The sequence below is a fragment of the Seriola aureovittata genome, chromosome 20 (assembly GCF_021018895.1).
Source record: "Seriola aureovittata isolate HTS-2021-v1 ecotype China chromosome 20, ASM2101889v1, whole genome shotgun sequence".
Lineage (NCBI taxonomy): Eukaryota > Metazoa > Chordata > Actinopteri > Carangiformes > Carangidae > Seriola > Seriola aureovittata.
In genome coordinates this window covers 21,586,733-21,603,295 of record NC_079383.1, presented here as the reverse complement: position 1 = coordinate 21,603,295, position 16,563 = coordinate 21,586,733, and the positions used below count along the sequence as shown (strand labels likewise).

The window sequence follows — 16,563 nt, the reverse complement described above, 5'->3', positions numbered from 1 at the left end:
AAAAGAAAACTCTCTCTCTCTCTTTAACTCCATTAATGCAGCTATAATCTCTGAGCATCGTTTTCAGAGCAAAACCAACTGTCCACTACCTCAGAAGCAAACAGCTGACTGACACAGTTAGAGACCAGCTTATTGCAGCTTTAATGATTCTGATTAAAAAAATAAAATAAAAAATCCAAAACGTCTCCTTTTTCAGAGCATATTCTATAAATCTCTTCCCTCACTTTTATGAGGATACTCTTTCAGATGAAGCCTTTTACAAAGGTGTGTGTGTTTCTGCAGGAAGCACTACAGAGAATACCTGGTCAGTCTGATAAACGATCACTCTCTGGACCCGGCTGTGCTCTACGACGCCCACGAGCTGACTCGGGCCTGTGAGCGATACGAGGTGGACGCACAGAAAGGAGAGAACGAGGATGACAATGCTTACCATGCTCGACTGCTCAAGGTGAGATACTGCTGTTTACCTAGCCTCTCGGCTATATCCACATCAATCAGACCGAATGAGTATACTGATGTGTGTAAACGACTCATTAGCTGTTCATAACTAATTAATTTAGCAACAGAAAGTGGTAATAAAACGGCTAAAACTCAGCAGCTTTCTTTGTCTTTCCATTAGTTTGATTTGAATTATTATGAACCACTTTAGCTGCAGACTTTTCAACAGGAGTGAGTGTGGACTAGACCAAGGGGGTGACCCACAAAAGTAAGGTGATTGGTTTGATTTACCAAATTGGCAACAAGGATACCGGCCGCTGAACTTTCCCGCTCGCTGTCAGCTGGTCCGGTGTCGAACCACAAAGTCCAGGAGCTTTGTAACTTCTCCTCTGTCGCTTTTCTCTGTGCCTTCAAAAGAAAGCAGAAATGTTGTATGCAGCTGTCTGCAAAGAGAACGAGCTGAGAGACTGAACACAGTACATCATCAGTCTATAACGCTTCACTGCATCGCAAGTCTATCCAGGTCACATCAACTGCATGTTCAAACAGAATCTGGAAGAGCTGGTTTTCAGTACTACGCTCCTCATAAACAGAATCAGTTATTAAGAATTTTAAAAAAAGAATTACGGTAAAACATTATACCTGAGTCACTTTTAACTGCCTTTTTCTCTCCTGACAGAAACTGATGGAGGTTCCTCTCGGAGAGAAGGTTCCCCGCAACAAATAAAGATTCCTGAGCAGCTCATCATCACCAGCCAAAACCAGCTGAATTCTTAATCAGTGACAACGCGTGTGACTCAAGTACATATCCGTTGATGCCAAACCACAAGTGAATAATGAATTGGCGTGTTGGAGTTGTGAAGCAGCTGTGTCTGATTTGTGTCCTCCTAACTGTTTGTTTGTCTCTGCTGCCTTCAGCTGAAAATGATTCTTCTCTTTTCCCTGTCGATCATAAATCATGAAGAGAAATAGGATTTTGAAGAGGATTGTGTCTTTATCTCTTGTTCTCTGTCTTCAGTTCTCAGTGATGATTCATATAAACTTGGGAAAAAAAACCTTTAAAAAGGAATGTATTTGTATTATTTTCGTGTATCTTATATGAATCTGATGATTTATCACTTGTACTTAATGTATGTTGAAATTTCTGCATGAAAACAATGTAGAGATATCAGGAAAGATTATATGGAAAATACATTATTCACTGTCTCAAGGGTTGAAGTGTTGAGATTTTGTTTATATAAGATGGATGGATGATTCAAACTCAATAGATAAATAAATATGATTATTTTGAAATGTGGATTTGTTGATGTTTTTGTCACATTAAATACATTTGAGAAAGTTTTCTTTGTCATATATTTCTTGGTGTACATTTGAGATGTATTTGTACTGGAGTATTTCTATTTCCAGCAACTTTATAGTTGCTACTTTTAAGTACAAGACAAGATATAATAACACCTGGTATGGGTCGTTTTTTAAATACTTTCAGCAATAAATCCCCTACAATCACAATTATTTTTTAATTTATTGAGCTTTTTTTTTACAGTCAGATTTAATTAATGTTAATGATTTAATAGAGATTTTATATTAATATAATTTTAAGACACAAAAGGCATTAAAAGTTTCTTAAATATTACAATCTACTGCACCAAGGTTGATCTTTTTTTAAATGACCTGGGCAAAAGAAAAACACTAAATATTAATCACAAGATCAGAATTTAACACTTTAAACCTACTAACTATTTAAGCTATGGCATTATTCACAAGTAAATAAGGACATTTATATTAATGGTCTTAAATCTGGTGGGATGTAATAAATACATTTACTCAGAGGTACTTGTACTTTGAGTATACTTCTACTTCACTACGATTCAAAGGGTAATATTGCACTTTGCCCCACTTTTTAGTTACTTTACACATTCTGATTTTGTATACTAAATACATGGAAAATCTTTTTATCACTTTAAAACTACTCAACAACAAGTATGTACAAGAAATTGATTAATCAATTGGAAAATCGATTAGCATCTATTTTGATGCCTGTTTAAGTCATTTTTCATGCAGGGTTTTGAGTTGATTGTGATTTCATTTTCTGAATTTTTTGCTGCTTTTACATTATTGCATCAGTAACCTAGTGATATATTATGACTATAAGTGGCCATTTTTCTACACTGAGTATTTTTTATTTCAAATACTTCACTACATTGTTTTGCTTAAACTTATACTTTTACTTAAGTAACAATATAAATGCATTTATTCAGTGTTTTTATTCGAGCTTTTACTTCAGTAAATACCTGAATTCTTTCTCCACCACTGTCTAAAATAATGTCTCTTTTAATTCCTGAAAATCTGAACTCTGAATGAGGAACAACACATGTATAACTGTTTAAATAAAATAAATATTTAGTCTGTGCCCGGTGTCGCCCCCTGGTGGCTCACACGCCGTTTATGGTAAGTCACGTGATTTCGGGGAAAAGGAGCGTCTGCTGAAAAGCAGCGGAGCTCGGGCCGCAGAGAGCAGACAGCGTCAGTCCGCGCACACACACCGGAGGAAACAAAACCGAGGTAAACGAAACTTATGTACTTCCTTCACTGTTAGAATCTATATTTGAATGACTTATATTTATCTGTAAAACAGGTGGGAGGAGACGGGGTTTTTTTTTTTAATGTTTTATTGCCTCATTTATTGTTGTATATAACCAGACTCCATTTAAAAAATAGTTAATTTAAGAAGCTGTTTTTATCTGTGGGAGTTCATCTCGTGTTAAACTGAAGCTGCACACACACGGTATAAATCGATCATTTGCATTAAAACAAGTCGCTGTTCAAACATTTTCTTGTTATTATCTATTGTTTAGATACTGATTATGTGTTGTGATGAAATAAGGTTATTAAAGTATTACTTCGTGGGGGACATGTTGAGACGTGCATGTGCTGCTGCTGCTGGTGATGATGAAGATGATGATGATGTCGTGTTGCTGTTGTTTGTGACTCTGGGGCTTTTTCTCTGCTCAGTCTTTTGAGTCATGGCAGCCGGGAGAATGCGCTCCACTCGCAGACTGCGCTCCTGGATCGTCGAGCAGGTGTGTGTGTGTATTAATATTTGTGTGTGTGTGTGTGTGTGTGTGTGTGTGTGTGTGTGTGTGTGTGCGCGCGTGCGTGTTAATGTGTGTGTGTGCCAGAAATATATAGTGGGAGGGGGAGCGGGGAGGAAAAGGAAAGGGAACGGGAGGGGGGAGAAGGAAAGGGAAAGAGAGGATAGAGGGCTCCACTCACATTAGACAAATTTAATATTGATGTTTACAGCTTCAATTACACTGAACAGACAGTTTAGTTTGGCTGTGAACAACAGGCTGCCTCTCCACTCAATCAATTAGCTGAGTTATAGAAAACTTTTCTGATAATCTGTTTAAAAACAAACTTTTCTTTTCATATGTGAATATTTATGTTATGTGACTGAGTTCACTGTTTCCCGATTGATCAAGAACATCATCAGCAGATGAATCAATAATGAAAATAATCATTAGCGCAGCACCTTGTCTTGTCATGATTCACATTTATTTTTAACCCAATTACCACATAGAGGTGTTAAACAAGTTTTCACAGGTGATAATAGGTGAAAACACATGATGATAAAACCATAACAAAGTGAAGACTATAAATACTATGGGACATAAATTTAAATATTTAAGAATCATATTCAGTTTTATTGATAGAGAGTTGATAAAATGTCAAATAAAAAACTGATCCGTGTTTCTCACAGCCAGAGGCAACGTCTTTAAATGTCTTGTTTAGTCTGACCAACAGTTAAAAACACAAAAATATTTCATTTACAAAGATTTAAAACACAAGAAACTTTGAGAAACATTTTCTTTGCTTGTAAAAATGACTTGTTCTCTATTTAGTGCTGCAGCTTACGATTATTTAAATTATCAATGAATCTGCTGGTTATTTTCTTAATTAATCAATAATTGTTTTGTCAGTGTCAGAAAATGGTGAAAAACACAAGAATATAAAAAACATTGCAGATTATTTTCACACCAGAGACCTGATATTTAATTATATTATAATATATGAATCTTTATTGGTTTTTCATTAAATAATATTTGAATTTTAGTGTCAAATTTAAATATAAATGTAGATTAAATGTGTTTTTTTTCCCTAAAATTGTGCAGAAGAGGAGGTCAGTGGGTGTTTCAGCCCTGAGTAGTGTCTGCAGGTTGCACAACCTCCACTAATGAAAGGGTTCGGGTGCGTCGCCTGAGAGCTGAAACTCATGTGGATCATGTTGGACAGACAGTGAGAGACGCAGCTCAGAGAGTAAATTAAACTCATGTGTTGTGTGTTGTTACATTGGACTGTTGCAGGTCAGCAGTGGTAAATACCCCGGGCTGGTGTGGGACGACGAGGCCAAAACTATGTTCCGCATCCCGTGGAAACACGCGGGGAAACAGGACTTCCGCAAAGACGAGGACGCCGCCATCTTCAAGGTCACGATGCCTCCTTTTTTTAAATTTTTTTTTTCCTCTCAACACTAAACAATGTAATTCTCAAAACTCTGCAACATCTACGTGACTTAAAGAGTAACTCACCTTCAGCCAATCGTCTGTGTCTTCTGCAGGCGTGGGCGGAGTTCAAAGGGAAGCTGACGGAAGGGGGTCAGGACAACCCGGCGTCCTGGAAGACCCGCCTCCGCTGCGCCCTCAACAAGAGCCCCGAGTTTAAGGAGGTGATGGAACGAGCCCAGCTGGACATCTCGGAGCCGTACAAGGTTTACCGCCTGGTCCCGTTCAGCGAGCAAGGTGAGAGGATTTAAAGTCTTCTGACGTTCTCCCACACAAGGAGGGAGATTCAGCTTTCCTGCTTATTTCCTGGGGGAGTGGTTCAGAGAAATACTGAGTTACAGTTGGTTGATTGATTGAGTTCCTAGTCTATTGGATATTTAATCGCCAACTATTTAGATCTATCCATTCATCATTTATTTCATTTATCAAGCGAAAATATGAAAAACTCTCAGAGTCCAGAGTTGCTGCTTCTCTCTGTTTTATATCACTGTGAACTGAAGGTCTTCCAGGTTAAGGAGACGTCACCTTTGACCTTTGGCTCTGAGGAATCGCGATGGGCATGTTTTACTTTCTGGGATTTCACCAAGAGAATAATCAATAATAAAAAATAGTTATTGGTTACCAACCCTAAAGCACATGACATGACATGTTAGCGTCTCTCCCAGACGACTCGGTGCTGATCCAGAACGGACCAGAAGGAGCTGTTGAAGGAAACCGATACAGAATCAATGAAACAAGTAACCTAGAGTCAGAAAGCAGCTGATCAGATTGTAAAAGAAGTTATTCTGACATTATAATCTGTCGCAGTGACAGGTGCACGGACTTTAAACCTGAACCTCATTCAGTATGAAACACACAAATACTAATGTTTGTATTCAGCACAGTCATAGAGGGAGGAGTGTCGCTAACACACAGAACGCAGTGTTGACCCGCAAACCCACAGTGTTTACACTCAGGTTTCATAATGATTTCTCATGGTCAACACAGCTGCTGTCAAGTGCTTTGAATATCGTCAGTGAAGCTTCAACTCACGATTATTGTCACGACCGATTCGTCCGATTATTTCTTTCTTGCTCCCACGAACATTTTGTTTTTGATCAGTCGCCTGAAACACAAAGATATTTAAGTTTACGACAGAATGAGTGATGAATCCTCACACTGCAGGAGCTGCAACCATCAAGCCGTCAAAACAGTTGCTGTAGATATTAAGAGTTTTATCCTGGTACTTGTCTGACAGCAACAATCCCGCAGCTCCGCCCCCTACGACTGACAATCAGTGTGGCAGCTGCTTGAAATATAAATTGGAAACCTGTATTGCAGGTGGGATTTAAAATCATATTATTATAAATCGTTAACTGATCACTTTGAACTATCGCTCAGTCCTGGAAGTTTTCATCTTAAAGTAAACGACTTGATCTAAATATGAGTTCAGATATTTTCTTCCTTTCTGACCTCGCAGTCAAAAACCTGAAAATATTAAATTTACAAAGATTTAAAACACAGAAAAGCAGCAAATCTTCACATTTGAGAAACAATTTTTGGCTTGTGAAAATGACTTGTTATCCCTGTAGGGCGATTATTTTAATTATTTATGACTCTGCTGATTATTTTCTTAATTAATCAATGATTGTTTTGTCGATAAAATGTCAGAAAATAGTGAAAAACACCAGAATTAAAAAAGAAAAAGCATGAAATCCTTCACATTTAAGATCCTGTAGGTGAAGATCCACTGACAGATTAATCAGCTGATTATTTTCACACCAGTGATTTCTGATATTTAATGATAGATAATGTATTTACATCTTCACAGGTTTATCAATAAATAATATTTTAATTTTAGTGTCAAATATCCATATAAATGTAGATTCAATGTGTTTTTTTTTTTTTGTTTATTTTCTTAAAGCATAAATCTGCAACAGTATCCTTCCGCATGGAGAAATAGTCCTGATTGATTTCTCAGGCAGTGATTCCACCTCTTCACATTTCACACACTAAATCTGTAGAAACCTTTTTCCACCTCGTGTTGCGATGAGTTTCCTTCATCTTCTTCCTTTTTCACACTGAGTCACGTTCACACTTTTTTTTTTTTTTTTTTTTTTAAAACTCTCTCTCAGTTTTACCTTCTATGTTTTTCTTGGGTGTGCGGCTCCTGACTACATTTATTGTTTTGTGGCTTTGACTCTGAACCGTGTGACCTGACGCAGCTCGATTTCCCCCTCCTGAACACCTTAGACTCATCAGAACAGGATTTATTCACATTTCTTTATGTACAAAGGTTTTTACTACTTTTTTAAATTTAATTCTCCCTGAAATCAGCTTCATTTTCTTTTAACTTCTGCTTTTAACTTCAGTTTGAATGCACACGCACAACTTACATAAGTCACTTTGCATCTCTCTTTGGTTTTAAAGTTCTTACACAAATAACCCAGCTGTGCCTCGCGGGTCACCCAGTGAGAAAAGGTCAAAGTACAACTGACACAAGCTGACTGCAATCATTTTACTGCTCTTTATTACTTTATTAATTATCCTGGCTCGTTTTAAAGTAGTAAAAAATAATGTCCCGCACAGATGTTTTCAGTGTAAGTCCAGATATTATATGACAGTGTTGCTGGATGGAGTCACACCATCATAACAATCGTGGCCGGCTCAGCCTTCCTTTAAAATACCGCTGCATGTTTCCTGACATTAATCAGCTCTGTAACAGACGGAGCGACTGCAGCTCCCTCAGCTGTTCTGCTCCGTCAGTGGAGCAGCGAGGTCGCTGAGGTCAGCCAGTGTCAACAGCAACTGTAACAGCAACTGGGACAGAAGCGGATGTGTCTCGTTCAGAATCGGTTATTTGCCGTTCGATTGATCAGATGTTTTTTTGTTAAACTCTTGTGTTTTCACAGGTTTAATCGCTCCTGAGAAGAAATGCAGAGAAAAAAGTACGAGGAGGTCGAAAAGGAGGAGCAGCGAGTTGGACAGCGACGATGCCAGTAACGTCAAGCAGATAAAGACGGAGGAGGAGTTGGCGGTGTCTCAGCTGGTGAGTTGGCCCCCCCACTGCAGCGGGGGAGGGAGGAGGAGGGGGGAGGGGGGAGGGGCGGATTTCAAAACAATGGAACAAGTACAAGTTGAACTTCAAGTTGGTCAAAGTTGAGTCTGATTTCTCCACACAGAGGATTTCTCCTGTTAGCATGTTAGCATGTTAGCATTAGATAATGATAATGATGCTACTGCAGAGTCATTAATCAGGAAGCCTGGTGTCTCAGTGAGATAGAAACCCGTGTCTTCAGCTGCAACCTCTCTGATCCGCAGTGTGTTGAAGACGCTCTGCTGCAGAGCGACATCATCATCCAGGCGGAGGAGCCCGTGCAGTACGCCTCCACCGTCCAGAGAGACGGTGAGTTTAACCGTGTTAATCTGCAGCTTTCACACGTGGCAGACGCAGTAACTCAGTCACTGGTGGGTCTGATTAAATACCGGCACGGTGCCGACGTTTGGATCTGAAGGGAAACCTGATTCCTCATCGGTTTATTACATGTACACCTGCGCTGCATCATCGCACGTAATGATGCACAGAGTAGTTTTTATATTTAATTTGGTTTCTATTATTTTGTAAAAAACCACATCTGTGCCGTGAAGGAGCCGAGCTCTCACCACAGAGCCGGTTATCTCACCGCTGCTCTTCCTAAATAAGGTCAGGGACACAGGTGAGGAATCTAATCAACTCACCTGCTGCACGTACGTAACCAGGTTACTTCCTGCAAAACCCGAAAGACTGATCTGTTTACACATCTGCCGGCGAAACAGAGCGCTCACTCCGGCAGCTGAGCTCTAATTCAATCTGTGACATGATCTAATCGTCCGCTCATCACTCTGTATTTAGGATGTCTGTCTGTCTCTGCAGTGGTCGACGAGATCCGGCTGGACGTCCGGATCGAGGAGACCGTCCCTGATTCTCAAGGAGGTAATAAACTCAACAAGTTGTTAAGTACAGCTGTATGTTCACTCCCTTGAAATGCTGGAGACTTTTCAGGCTCTCTATTATAACATTCAATCTGTTTTCCTTTGTGATTTTGCAGAAGTGTGTGACTTTGAGTGGATATCTTTTATTTTGAAAGGGTAAAGCATCGTCTCATGCTTCCTGTGTGTGTGTGTGTTTTCTGTCTCCAGACCAGGACTCCTTCAACGTGGAGATTCACTATTTAGGACAGGAGGTTCTCAGACGTCAAATCCAGGGCACCGACGTGCGGATAACGTACCTGCCGTCCTCCCCCGTCCCCCCGACGCCGGCCGCCCTCAAAGTCAGGTTCCCTCGCATCCCTCTGCCGGAGCCGCCCTCCACGCTGCCGGCCGGCCAGGAGCTGCAGGCGCTGTTCACCCTGCTGCCCTTCATGGAGAAAGGCGTGTTGCTGACCTCGGGGAGGCAGGGGGTGTACGGGAAGCGGTTCTGCCAGGGGCGGGTCTTCTGGACGGGGCCGCACACGACCACGCCGGGGCTGCACAAGATGGAGAGAAACAACGAGCCGGTGCTGCTCTTCAGTAAAGACGTGTTCAAGCAACGTGAGTGAAGACTCTGAACTCCTCACACGCTTCATCTGATTGGATGAGTCTCTTTATAGTCTAAACTTCTTTAATTAGTTTACAGATTATTCCTGATCGATCGAAAGGTTTTCTCTGCTTCTCGTCGTCGTGATCGTGAACTGAATATTTTGAGATTTTACCTGTTAGTCATGTGAAGACGCCGCCTCGGACTCACTGGGTGTTTTCTGTCTCTATATGGAAGAAACAGGAGAAATTAATAAATAATAATGATAAATAATCTTCACTTTAATCCCAGTTTCAACCCTGAATATCTCGTTCAACCTTAAAGCAGTGGATTAGTTGTTTAGCCCGGAAACTACATCCAGTCAGATCTCAGCGAAGTTTCAACAGCGAATCGTCGTATGTATTTATTTATTTTATTTATTTAACTGACCTTTTTTCCAGAGCTGGATCAGTTCCGGTCAAACGGCGGCGAGCCTCCTCAGTGCGGCGTCACTCTGTGTTTCGGAGAAGAGCTGAATAACACCGAGGACCCGTCCAGAAAACTCATTATTGTCAAGGTAAAGAAACTTTACACCCTCAACTGAATCTGTCACATGCAGCTCAGCAGTGAACCGTGTGTCTCTCCTCCAGCCTCCTGCTCTCGTTTTGATCAATTCAATTATTTAAAATGATCTAAAAATCAGTCAGTTAATATCCGACCTCAAAACTATTTAGTGCTTTTAATGAAATATATTTTTATTGCAGAGGTTTGATCTCAAATCTTACTTATAAATGTCTAATCTGTGTGTTCATTTTTCAGTCATTTCTTGTTTATTTAATTTTGATAATTGATTATTTGTAATTTTCAAGCACAAATATTCTGAAATTTGGAGGATTTTTTTTTAACTCATATGATGGTAAATTGAATATTTTTGAGTTTTGATCTGACAAAACAAGTTATTTGAATAATTCATTTTCGGCTCTGAGAGATAATAATAGTATATTTCACTATTTTATAAACAAAACCATCAATAAATTGAGAATATAATAATAAATTAATAAGTAATACTTAGTTGCAGCTCTACTTGATGCCAAATATGTGTCATAAAATCATGTTCAAAAACTCGCTTTTCCTTTAAAACGTTTTTTTTTTACGACTAATCTTAAACTTTGTGACGTTGATGGACATTTATCTGGTAATGAGATTAACGACTAACTGCTAATTTCACATGGAGCCGCTCTCGTGGGTCGTGGCAGCTGGCAGAGTGATATCACAAGTCAGACGTGTGCGTTTGTTTATCAGTCGCTGACATTAATAAACGACACGGTTCAGCAGGAATATCTGTGGCTTTAAAGATACAGTATGATTAATGCATTTAAACTGTTAATACAAAACTTGGGTGACGTTTTTTCCAGCTGATTTCCTGTAAACTCTCTTCAACATGTCCTGAAGTTGACCTGATATTAAGCTGTGCATCAGTGGGACATCAGACTAACATGGTAATGATACCTCCACCTTCTCCTCCCTCCTCTGCAGATCACTTTCCCGTGGGCGGAGCAGCAGATCCAGAACGCTCAGTCCATCTTCGAGTCCATCACCATCCTCCAGTCTCTGGCCAGTCAGTCTCCTCTGGGAGAAATAACTCTGAACCTGGTCACCGTTCCTTCGCCAACATCCGACACCATCACCTGCGGGACCTTCTGAGCACTTTAGTCAACGTGGGGGGGGGGGGGGGGGGTTTCATTCCAAAAAATATGAACCCCCCCCCCTCTCTACTGTTTAAACCCAGTCTCACAAAATGAGACCAAGAGGGCGGAGCGATGTGTCGACATGTTTAACATTCACCACTGAATGATCGCTGATGTCAAAATAAGAGTCTGTGTGCATCTTATACACACACCACTCATCCCCGAACGGAGCAACAAAATAAAAGCATAGCACTTAAGACACGTAACTTTTAGGTTAGGTAATCCAGAGCTTTAACACTTTATGACCAGAGATCACATGGTGAACGCACTGCCCCCTGGAAGTGGATTTTCACGGCCGGACTTTGGCCCCTGACCTCCCTGAAGAGATTCGTTGGTGTACTGGAAGCACTACACGTAAACTAACACTCGTCTGTACTCTGTGAGAAGAACTGAGTTAACGTCACCTTTTTAAATTTCCTCTAAGCCAGTGGTTCAGGACCCCCTCAAGGTTACATCAACAGGATAGAAAAACAACAACAAAAACACATGTTTTCATTGTAAATTACTGGATAACTGAAGGTGCTTTTATGTATTCAAAGGACAGAAAAACAAAATTGTGTCACAAGCTAAAGAGGCAGTGAACCACGGCTTGAATCAGCTCTTAACTGTTTATACTACAGCACTATAGAAACCTTTAGATATAAAATATTAATTTTACTGTCAAATAAAAAGGGAAACAAGAGTTTAAGTGAAGTTGTTGTAGAGCAGTAGTCAGAAAAAAAATGTATCCTCACTGTAGTTGTATTTTGTTTTTTTGTTTTTTTTACATCATCTCAAACTCAAACTCGTTTTTCATGGAAGGTTTTTGTTCGTGAACAGAAGACATGGATGTACGTACAGATGTGGGTTGGTTGTCGGTGTTTTAATAGATAAAGTTTCACATTGTTGAGACGGACAGAACGCCGCGGCCTCCCTCCGAGGCGCTGCAGCTCAGTCAGGACACGTTAAAGGAAAAATCCATCTGTGTTAGAAAATCGCTCGTTTCAGTGCATTTTTTTTTTTTTTATTACAGGAGAAGCTAATGTTGCGTTCACTGAACCTACTGAAAAACTTGATTAGTGTTTTGAGAGTTATTAGTTGTAGCTGTTGTAGATTACAAGAGGTGGACAAAAGAACAGAAGCATCTTATAATTAAAAACAGCAGCTCTGCAGTAAATACTGTGCAGAAGCTCAGAGTGTCTGTCTGTGATGAAGCTTTCATACTCCTTTTCATAATGTGGCAGTTTGGCAAAATGTGAAGCAAATATCCTGTTAAATGTCTGTGTTCCTCTTAACACAGCTAGCTGTTTTTGGCAAGAGCTGGCGGATTTATAAAAACATTTCCTCTTGGAAAGTCACAAGATCAGTTTAGGCAAGAACTCGTGAACTGAAAATACAAAAGGCAGCTTCACAAGTGAGTCATGTTAAGTCAAATAAGCATTGTGTGTGTGGCCTCTATAAAAAAAAAAAAAAAAAAGAATCTGAGGTATGAAGGCGACGGACAGAGGAACCAGCTGACACCTGCTGTTGCATCAGTTACAAATTAAAGTGTAAAATAGTGACTAAACAGGATTTACTGCTGCATTTAAGTGCAGTTCAGAAGATGAGGCACCAAATGATGATAAACACTCAGTTGGCAGTTTATAAGGAACATCTGGCTAAAACTAATGCTACTCAACAAACATCTGGGCTTCGACACACCAGTATTCACTGCAGGACTTCTGTATTTTAAGGTGTTTCTGTTACTTTGTCCACCCCACCGTTACTTGTAATACATGTAGGAATAACAATAGTTAAGCATCAAATGACAACACAGGACCAGATGTAAATACCACAGGTGATTAGTAACAGTGTTACAGGTGTTTGTTTTTTTTTTTTTTAAGGTGGATTTTTCCTTTAAATCAGCAGTAAATATTCTGTTATTTATGCATGTTCTATGTTATGTCCCTGTTCAGTCAAGAAAATGCATTAAAAATAAACGTCTTCCTAAACTCTGTGTGGAACATGTGGCTGTGTCAGGTTATAAAAAAAGAAAAAAGAAATCACATTTGTACATGACGATGACGTTGGGTCAGAACATAAATAAATCTGGGCTCTAGTACAAACTGGTCTCACTACGTCTCCGTCTTAGATGTTCCCGTTGGCCGGCGAGGCGAGCTCTGCTATCTTGGTGTTAAGTTTCTGATTGGTCCAGTCCTTTGTAATGTCGTCCAAGTGGCTGTCAAAATCCACCAATAGCGTGTGATCGCCCGACTCCAGCATCTGACTGGCTATCGCCCGAGTCTCCTCCCACTGTCTCAGCATTATCCTGGACAAGACGGACCACAGGGATGAATCAGTGTTAATGTCGCAGTAGTGTCTGTGATCAGGGGAATTTAAATCACTTGGACTTATGGACTGATGTCTCTCCATGATCTCTATCATGACAAAAGAACATCTAGTACTTTATCATCAAGCATGCTAACGGAAGTTTTGCCTCATTAATACGCAAATTTATGGAACAACGCACATCAAAATTTTTATCAGATTATCTACTTCATATGGAGAACCTGTGGTGTGAGGATGAAGTTTCTATTATGTAAAGAGTCAGAGCAACAAGACGCCAGCATGACGACATTAAGCCCAGCGTAGCACATATGAATTTAAAGTTATAATATACATGCACCACAAAAGATTTCAAGGGGCAGTTTTGGGAAGAAAAGAAGAAGCAAAAATATTTCAAATGTTTAAAATCAAAAGCTACAGGGAAGTAACTGCAGTTAGTTAGCCCCCCCCCAACACCACCACCAGCAGCTGTGTCTTACGTGTGTTTGTCTTTGAGCATCCATCTTGAATCTTTGCGCTCGTACATCACGATGGGAGGGACCCGATAGTCTGGCGACATCTTACTACCATCAAGCTGTGAATAAAATTTGAATAAAATTTTATTAAATTTAAAAAAAAAAAAAAAAACATTTAAACCTACAAAATGTTACATGATCCCAAAGTGACGCCTTAAACCTGCATAACAGTAGCCAAATACCCAAAGTATTCATTCTCTAATGACAGACAAGAGCATTTTGTCAACAGCAATGTTTTAGCATCAACAGATTTCCTATTAATCCGCTTCTTGTTCCAGGTTTAATATCTCTAATTTCTAATATGAACCAAGGCAGCAGGGAGAGTCATGGTGTTAAAATCAAATCTCTTTTATGTTAGTTAATACTTACCATTAACAAAACTGCATTGTCAAACTGCTCAGCAATCTTATCAGCTATCTTCAGTGCACATGGTGTCGGGCTGTTGGGTTGAATAAATGGTGGCGACATTAAAAAAAGAAATGGTATTGACATTTTACTGAAATCGAGACTGTATGATGTGTCAACCTTTGCTTTGCTTTGGAGAGAAATCAGGGGCTGGAACACTCACCTACTATCTAATACACAGGCGTTGGCTTGATAGTATCCCACTATCCTCTGCTGAGTCTGTGAACACCACACATCCACCTGAAACACACAGGACAGACTGTCACTTTAAAACAGCATTTAAATCACATACATATTGGAATCCCTTCAAGTAAGAGCAGAGAGTTTACTGCACTTTGTGTGAAGTTAGCTGATAAATATAAAGTATCCATGACATTATTTTTGAAAGCATCCTCACTTTATTTTTATTGTTGTTTGTCACAACTAGGAAAATGGATTAAACATCTAATTTAAACAGTCTTTTAGGATTCAGGAAATAGCTCCCAAAAAGCTGTATGTGCTGGAAAACAACCTCACAACAGATGTTTAGCTTTGTGACAAAGCAAACACTGGGCTCACACAACGTAGCAGCCAGTTACACCTCCAGATTTTCACTTTGAGTTTGATTGAACAAACTGTGAGGATACCAAGCGCGTCTGCAGACGGCCTACCTGTGTGAGAGCCAGCTGAGTGATGGGAGCCAGGGAGAGGTGCGAGTGCAGCAACGGCACACAGTCCGTCACACACACAGCGCCACCTGCCGAGCTGGACGACAGAAGCAGCCCGTTGATGCTGCACCGTGGAAACAAACAGGCGTGCAGGTACATCTTCACATAGGCACGACAGGACAGCTCCACCTCACCCATGATGACCACTGAGGGCACACAGACACACAAGCACTGCTAAACTGAGCTCAAAAAGAACCGAACAACGGCCGAATGCACTTAAGCACCACACGTAAAGGACAACGATGGTTGTCGTGAAATAAAACTGCACTAAATCTACCAACAACCGACGCAAAACCGTCCTCCAGGGTTGTGTTTTTTGGCTAATTGTAGCTCAATCACCTGCCAGCCGGCTGTTGCTGCTGCAGTGTGCATTAGCATTAGCATTAGCTTACGACTTACGCGAGCAGAGCTGAATTCCGTCTTACCTGAAGAAGAATACAATTATACACGTAAAATAGAGCCTTAAGAAGCAAATGTCGATTAAAGAGTTTCAAGTCTAACGCTTCATTTAAGCTTTTATGAAGCCAATAAGGGCTGACTGTTTCACTTAGCAGCTAGTGTGAAGCGTCTGTAAGGCTACTTCCGGTTCCGCCCATAGGAGTAAATAGTATTTATCTGATTGGCTGACACGTCAACGTTTTGTCATCCGATTGGAGCAATAAGTAGCCAATCATTACATTCCTTCTTCAGCCCCTGTGTAATGCTTGTGCTCTATAGAAGCGCTCCCTCTAGTGGTGAGGATGTCCAAAAGGGATAGAAACGTTTATTCATACGGAACAAAAGGGTTTATATTGAAACAAGTTGGTTTTACTACGATAAATATGGGATTAGAATAGGTTGTATGTTCATAAATTAGGTGTAAAAATCCAATTACATTCATAAATGAAGACAAGTTTCCAACTTAAGACTTCTCAATTGATGTGAAATTAAAATATATTTAAAAAAAAGTTAAATTTCTTTGATATTCTAAACTTAATTTTAACCTCCTAAGACCTGAACTCTTGCATGGCGTGCATTTTTAATTTCTCTTTGCTATTTAGGCTGATTGGGACCTGAGAAAAATGATGTCCACATGAGGACATTAGTTTTAAATTTCGATTACTGAGTGGCAGTATAATATCCTCATATGTGGTCACCAGGCCCTTGTTGAGAAAAAGTTAGTATTGTGGTCTAGAGAACCCAAAATGTGAGGTCCACATATGTGGACACCAGGTCCTAGGAGGTTAAATTAGAGCACATAAGTGTTCCTCAAACACAATTAGTGTCCAGCAGATGTTGCCATTTTACCAAGTTGTACCTCTGTCCTTAACAAAAGCTCATATCCTGTTGTGAGCAGTTATGTCTGTTGTAACAATTTAGAGCACTGAGATT

At 40.0% G+C, this 16,563-nt stretch overlaps 3 protein-coding genes across 4 annotated transcripts in view; 2 read left to right on the top strand and 1 right to left on the bottom strand.

Moving 5' to 3' along the window:
- Nucleotides 1-1,628, top strand: part of LOC130161155 (E3 ubiquitin-protein ligase RNF31-like) — a 32,627-nt gene extending 30,999 nt beyond the window's left edge. Inside the window, exons 23-24 of the mRNA XM_056364190.1 lie at nucleotides 283-448; nucleotides 1,118-1,628. Of these exons, the coding sequence (XP_056220165.1) occupies nucleotides 283-448; nucleotides 1,118-1,165 (214 nt within the window). The 3' untranslated portion in view covers nucleotides 1,166-1,628. The remainder of the gene's footprint in view (nucleotides 1-282; nucleotides 449-1,117) is intronic.
- A 1,280-nt stretch (nucleotides 1,629-2,908) lies between these two features.
- On the top strand, nucleotides 2,909-13,236 carry irf9 (interferon regulatory factor 9). Of its 2 annotated transcripts, none has more exons than XM_056364294.1 (10): nucleotides 2,909-3,000; nucleotides 3,451-3,518; nucleotides 4,803-4,925; nucleotides 5,057-5,237; nucleotides 7,892-8,028; nucleotides 8,301-8,385; nucleotides 8,893-8,952; nucleotides 9,159-9,548; nucleotides 9,975-10,090; nucleotides 11,050-13,236. In XM_056364294.1, exons 2-10 carry the CDS (start codon nucleotides 3,462-3,464, stop codon nucleotides 11,215-11,217), a joined length of 1,317 nt encoding a protein of 438 aa, XP_056220269.1. In that variant the 5' UTR covers nucleotides 2,909-3,000; nucleotides 3,451-3,461; the 3' UTR covers nucleotides 11,218-13,236. The 2 variants fall into 2 exon arrangements, with proteins under 2 accessions (XP_056220269.1, XP_056220268.1); XM_056364293.1 differs by having other exon boundaries at nucleotides 8,872-8,952.
- On the bottom strand, nucleotides 12,103-15,786 carry emc9 (ER membrane protein complex subunit 9). Its single transcript, XM_056364296.1, has 6 exons — nucleotides 15,618-15,786; nucleotides 15,136-15,338; nucleotides 14,649-14,725; nucleotides 14,450-14,519; nucleotides 14,045-14,139; nucleotides 12,103-13,548 (listed from the first exon to the last, which is right to left on the bottom strand). The coding sequence occupies exons 2-6, from the start codon at nucleotides 15,328-15,330 to the stop codon at nucleotides 13,368-13,370; spliced, it is 618 nt and encodes a 205-aa protein (XP_056220271.1). The 5' UTR covers nucleotides 15,331-15,338; nucleotides 15,618-15,786; the 3' UTR covers nucleotides 12,103-13,367.
- Between the last annotated feature and the right edge of the window lie 777 nt (nucleotides 15,787-16,563).

What these genes read in the sequence shown, in the direction of transcription:
- irf9 (XM_056364293.1), top strand. Translation starts at nt 3,462, where the DNA reads ATGGCAGCCGGGAGAATGCGCTCCACTCGCAGACTGCGCTCCTGGATC. An exon ending in GCTCCTGGATCGTCGAGCAG is followed by an intron (nt 3,519 to 4,802) that starts GTGTGTGTGTGT and finishes GGACTGTTGCAG; the next exon opens with GTCAGCAGTGGTAAATACCC. An exon ending in GGTCCCGTTCAGCGAGCAAG is followed by an intron (nt 5,238 to 7,891) that starts GTGAGAGGATTT and finishes GTGTTTTCACAG; the next exon opens with GTTTAATCGCTCCTGAGAAG.
- emc9 (XM_056364296.1), bottom strand. Translation starts at nt 15,330, where the DNA reads ATGGGTGAGGTGGAGCTGTCCTGTCGTGCCTATGTGAAGATGTACCTG. An exon ending in GCCTGTGTATTAGATAGTAG is followed by an intron (nt 14,520 to 14,648) that starts GTGAGTGTTCCA and finishes TCAACCCAACAG; the next exon opens with CCCGACACCATGTGCACTGA. An exon ending in ACAATGCAGTTTTGTTAATG is followed by an intron (nt 14,140 to 14,449) that starts GTAAGTATTAAC and finishes TTTTATTCACAG; the next exon opens with CTTGATGGTAGTAAGATGTC.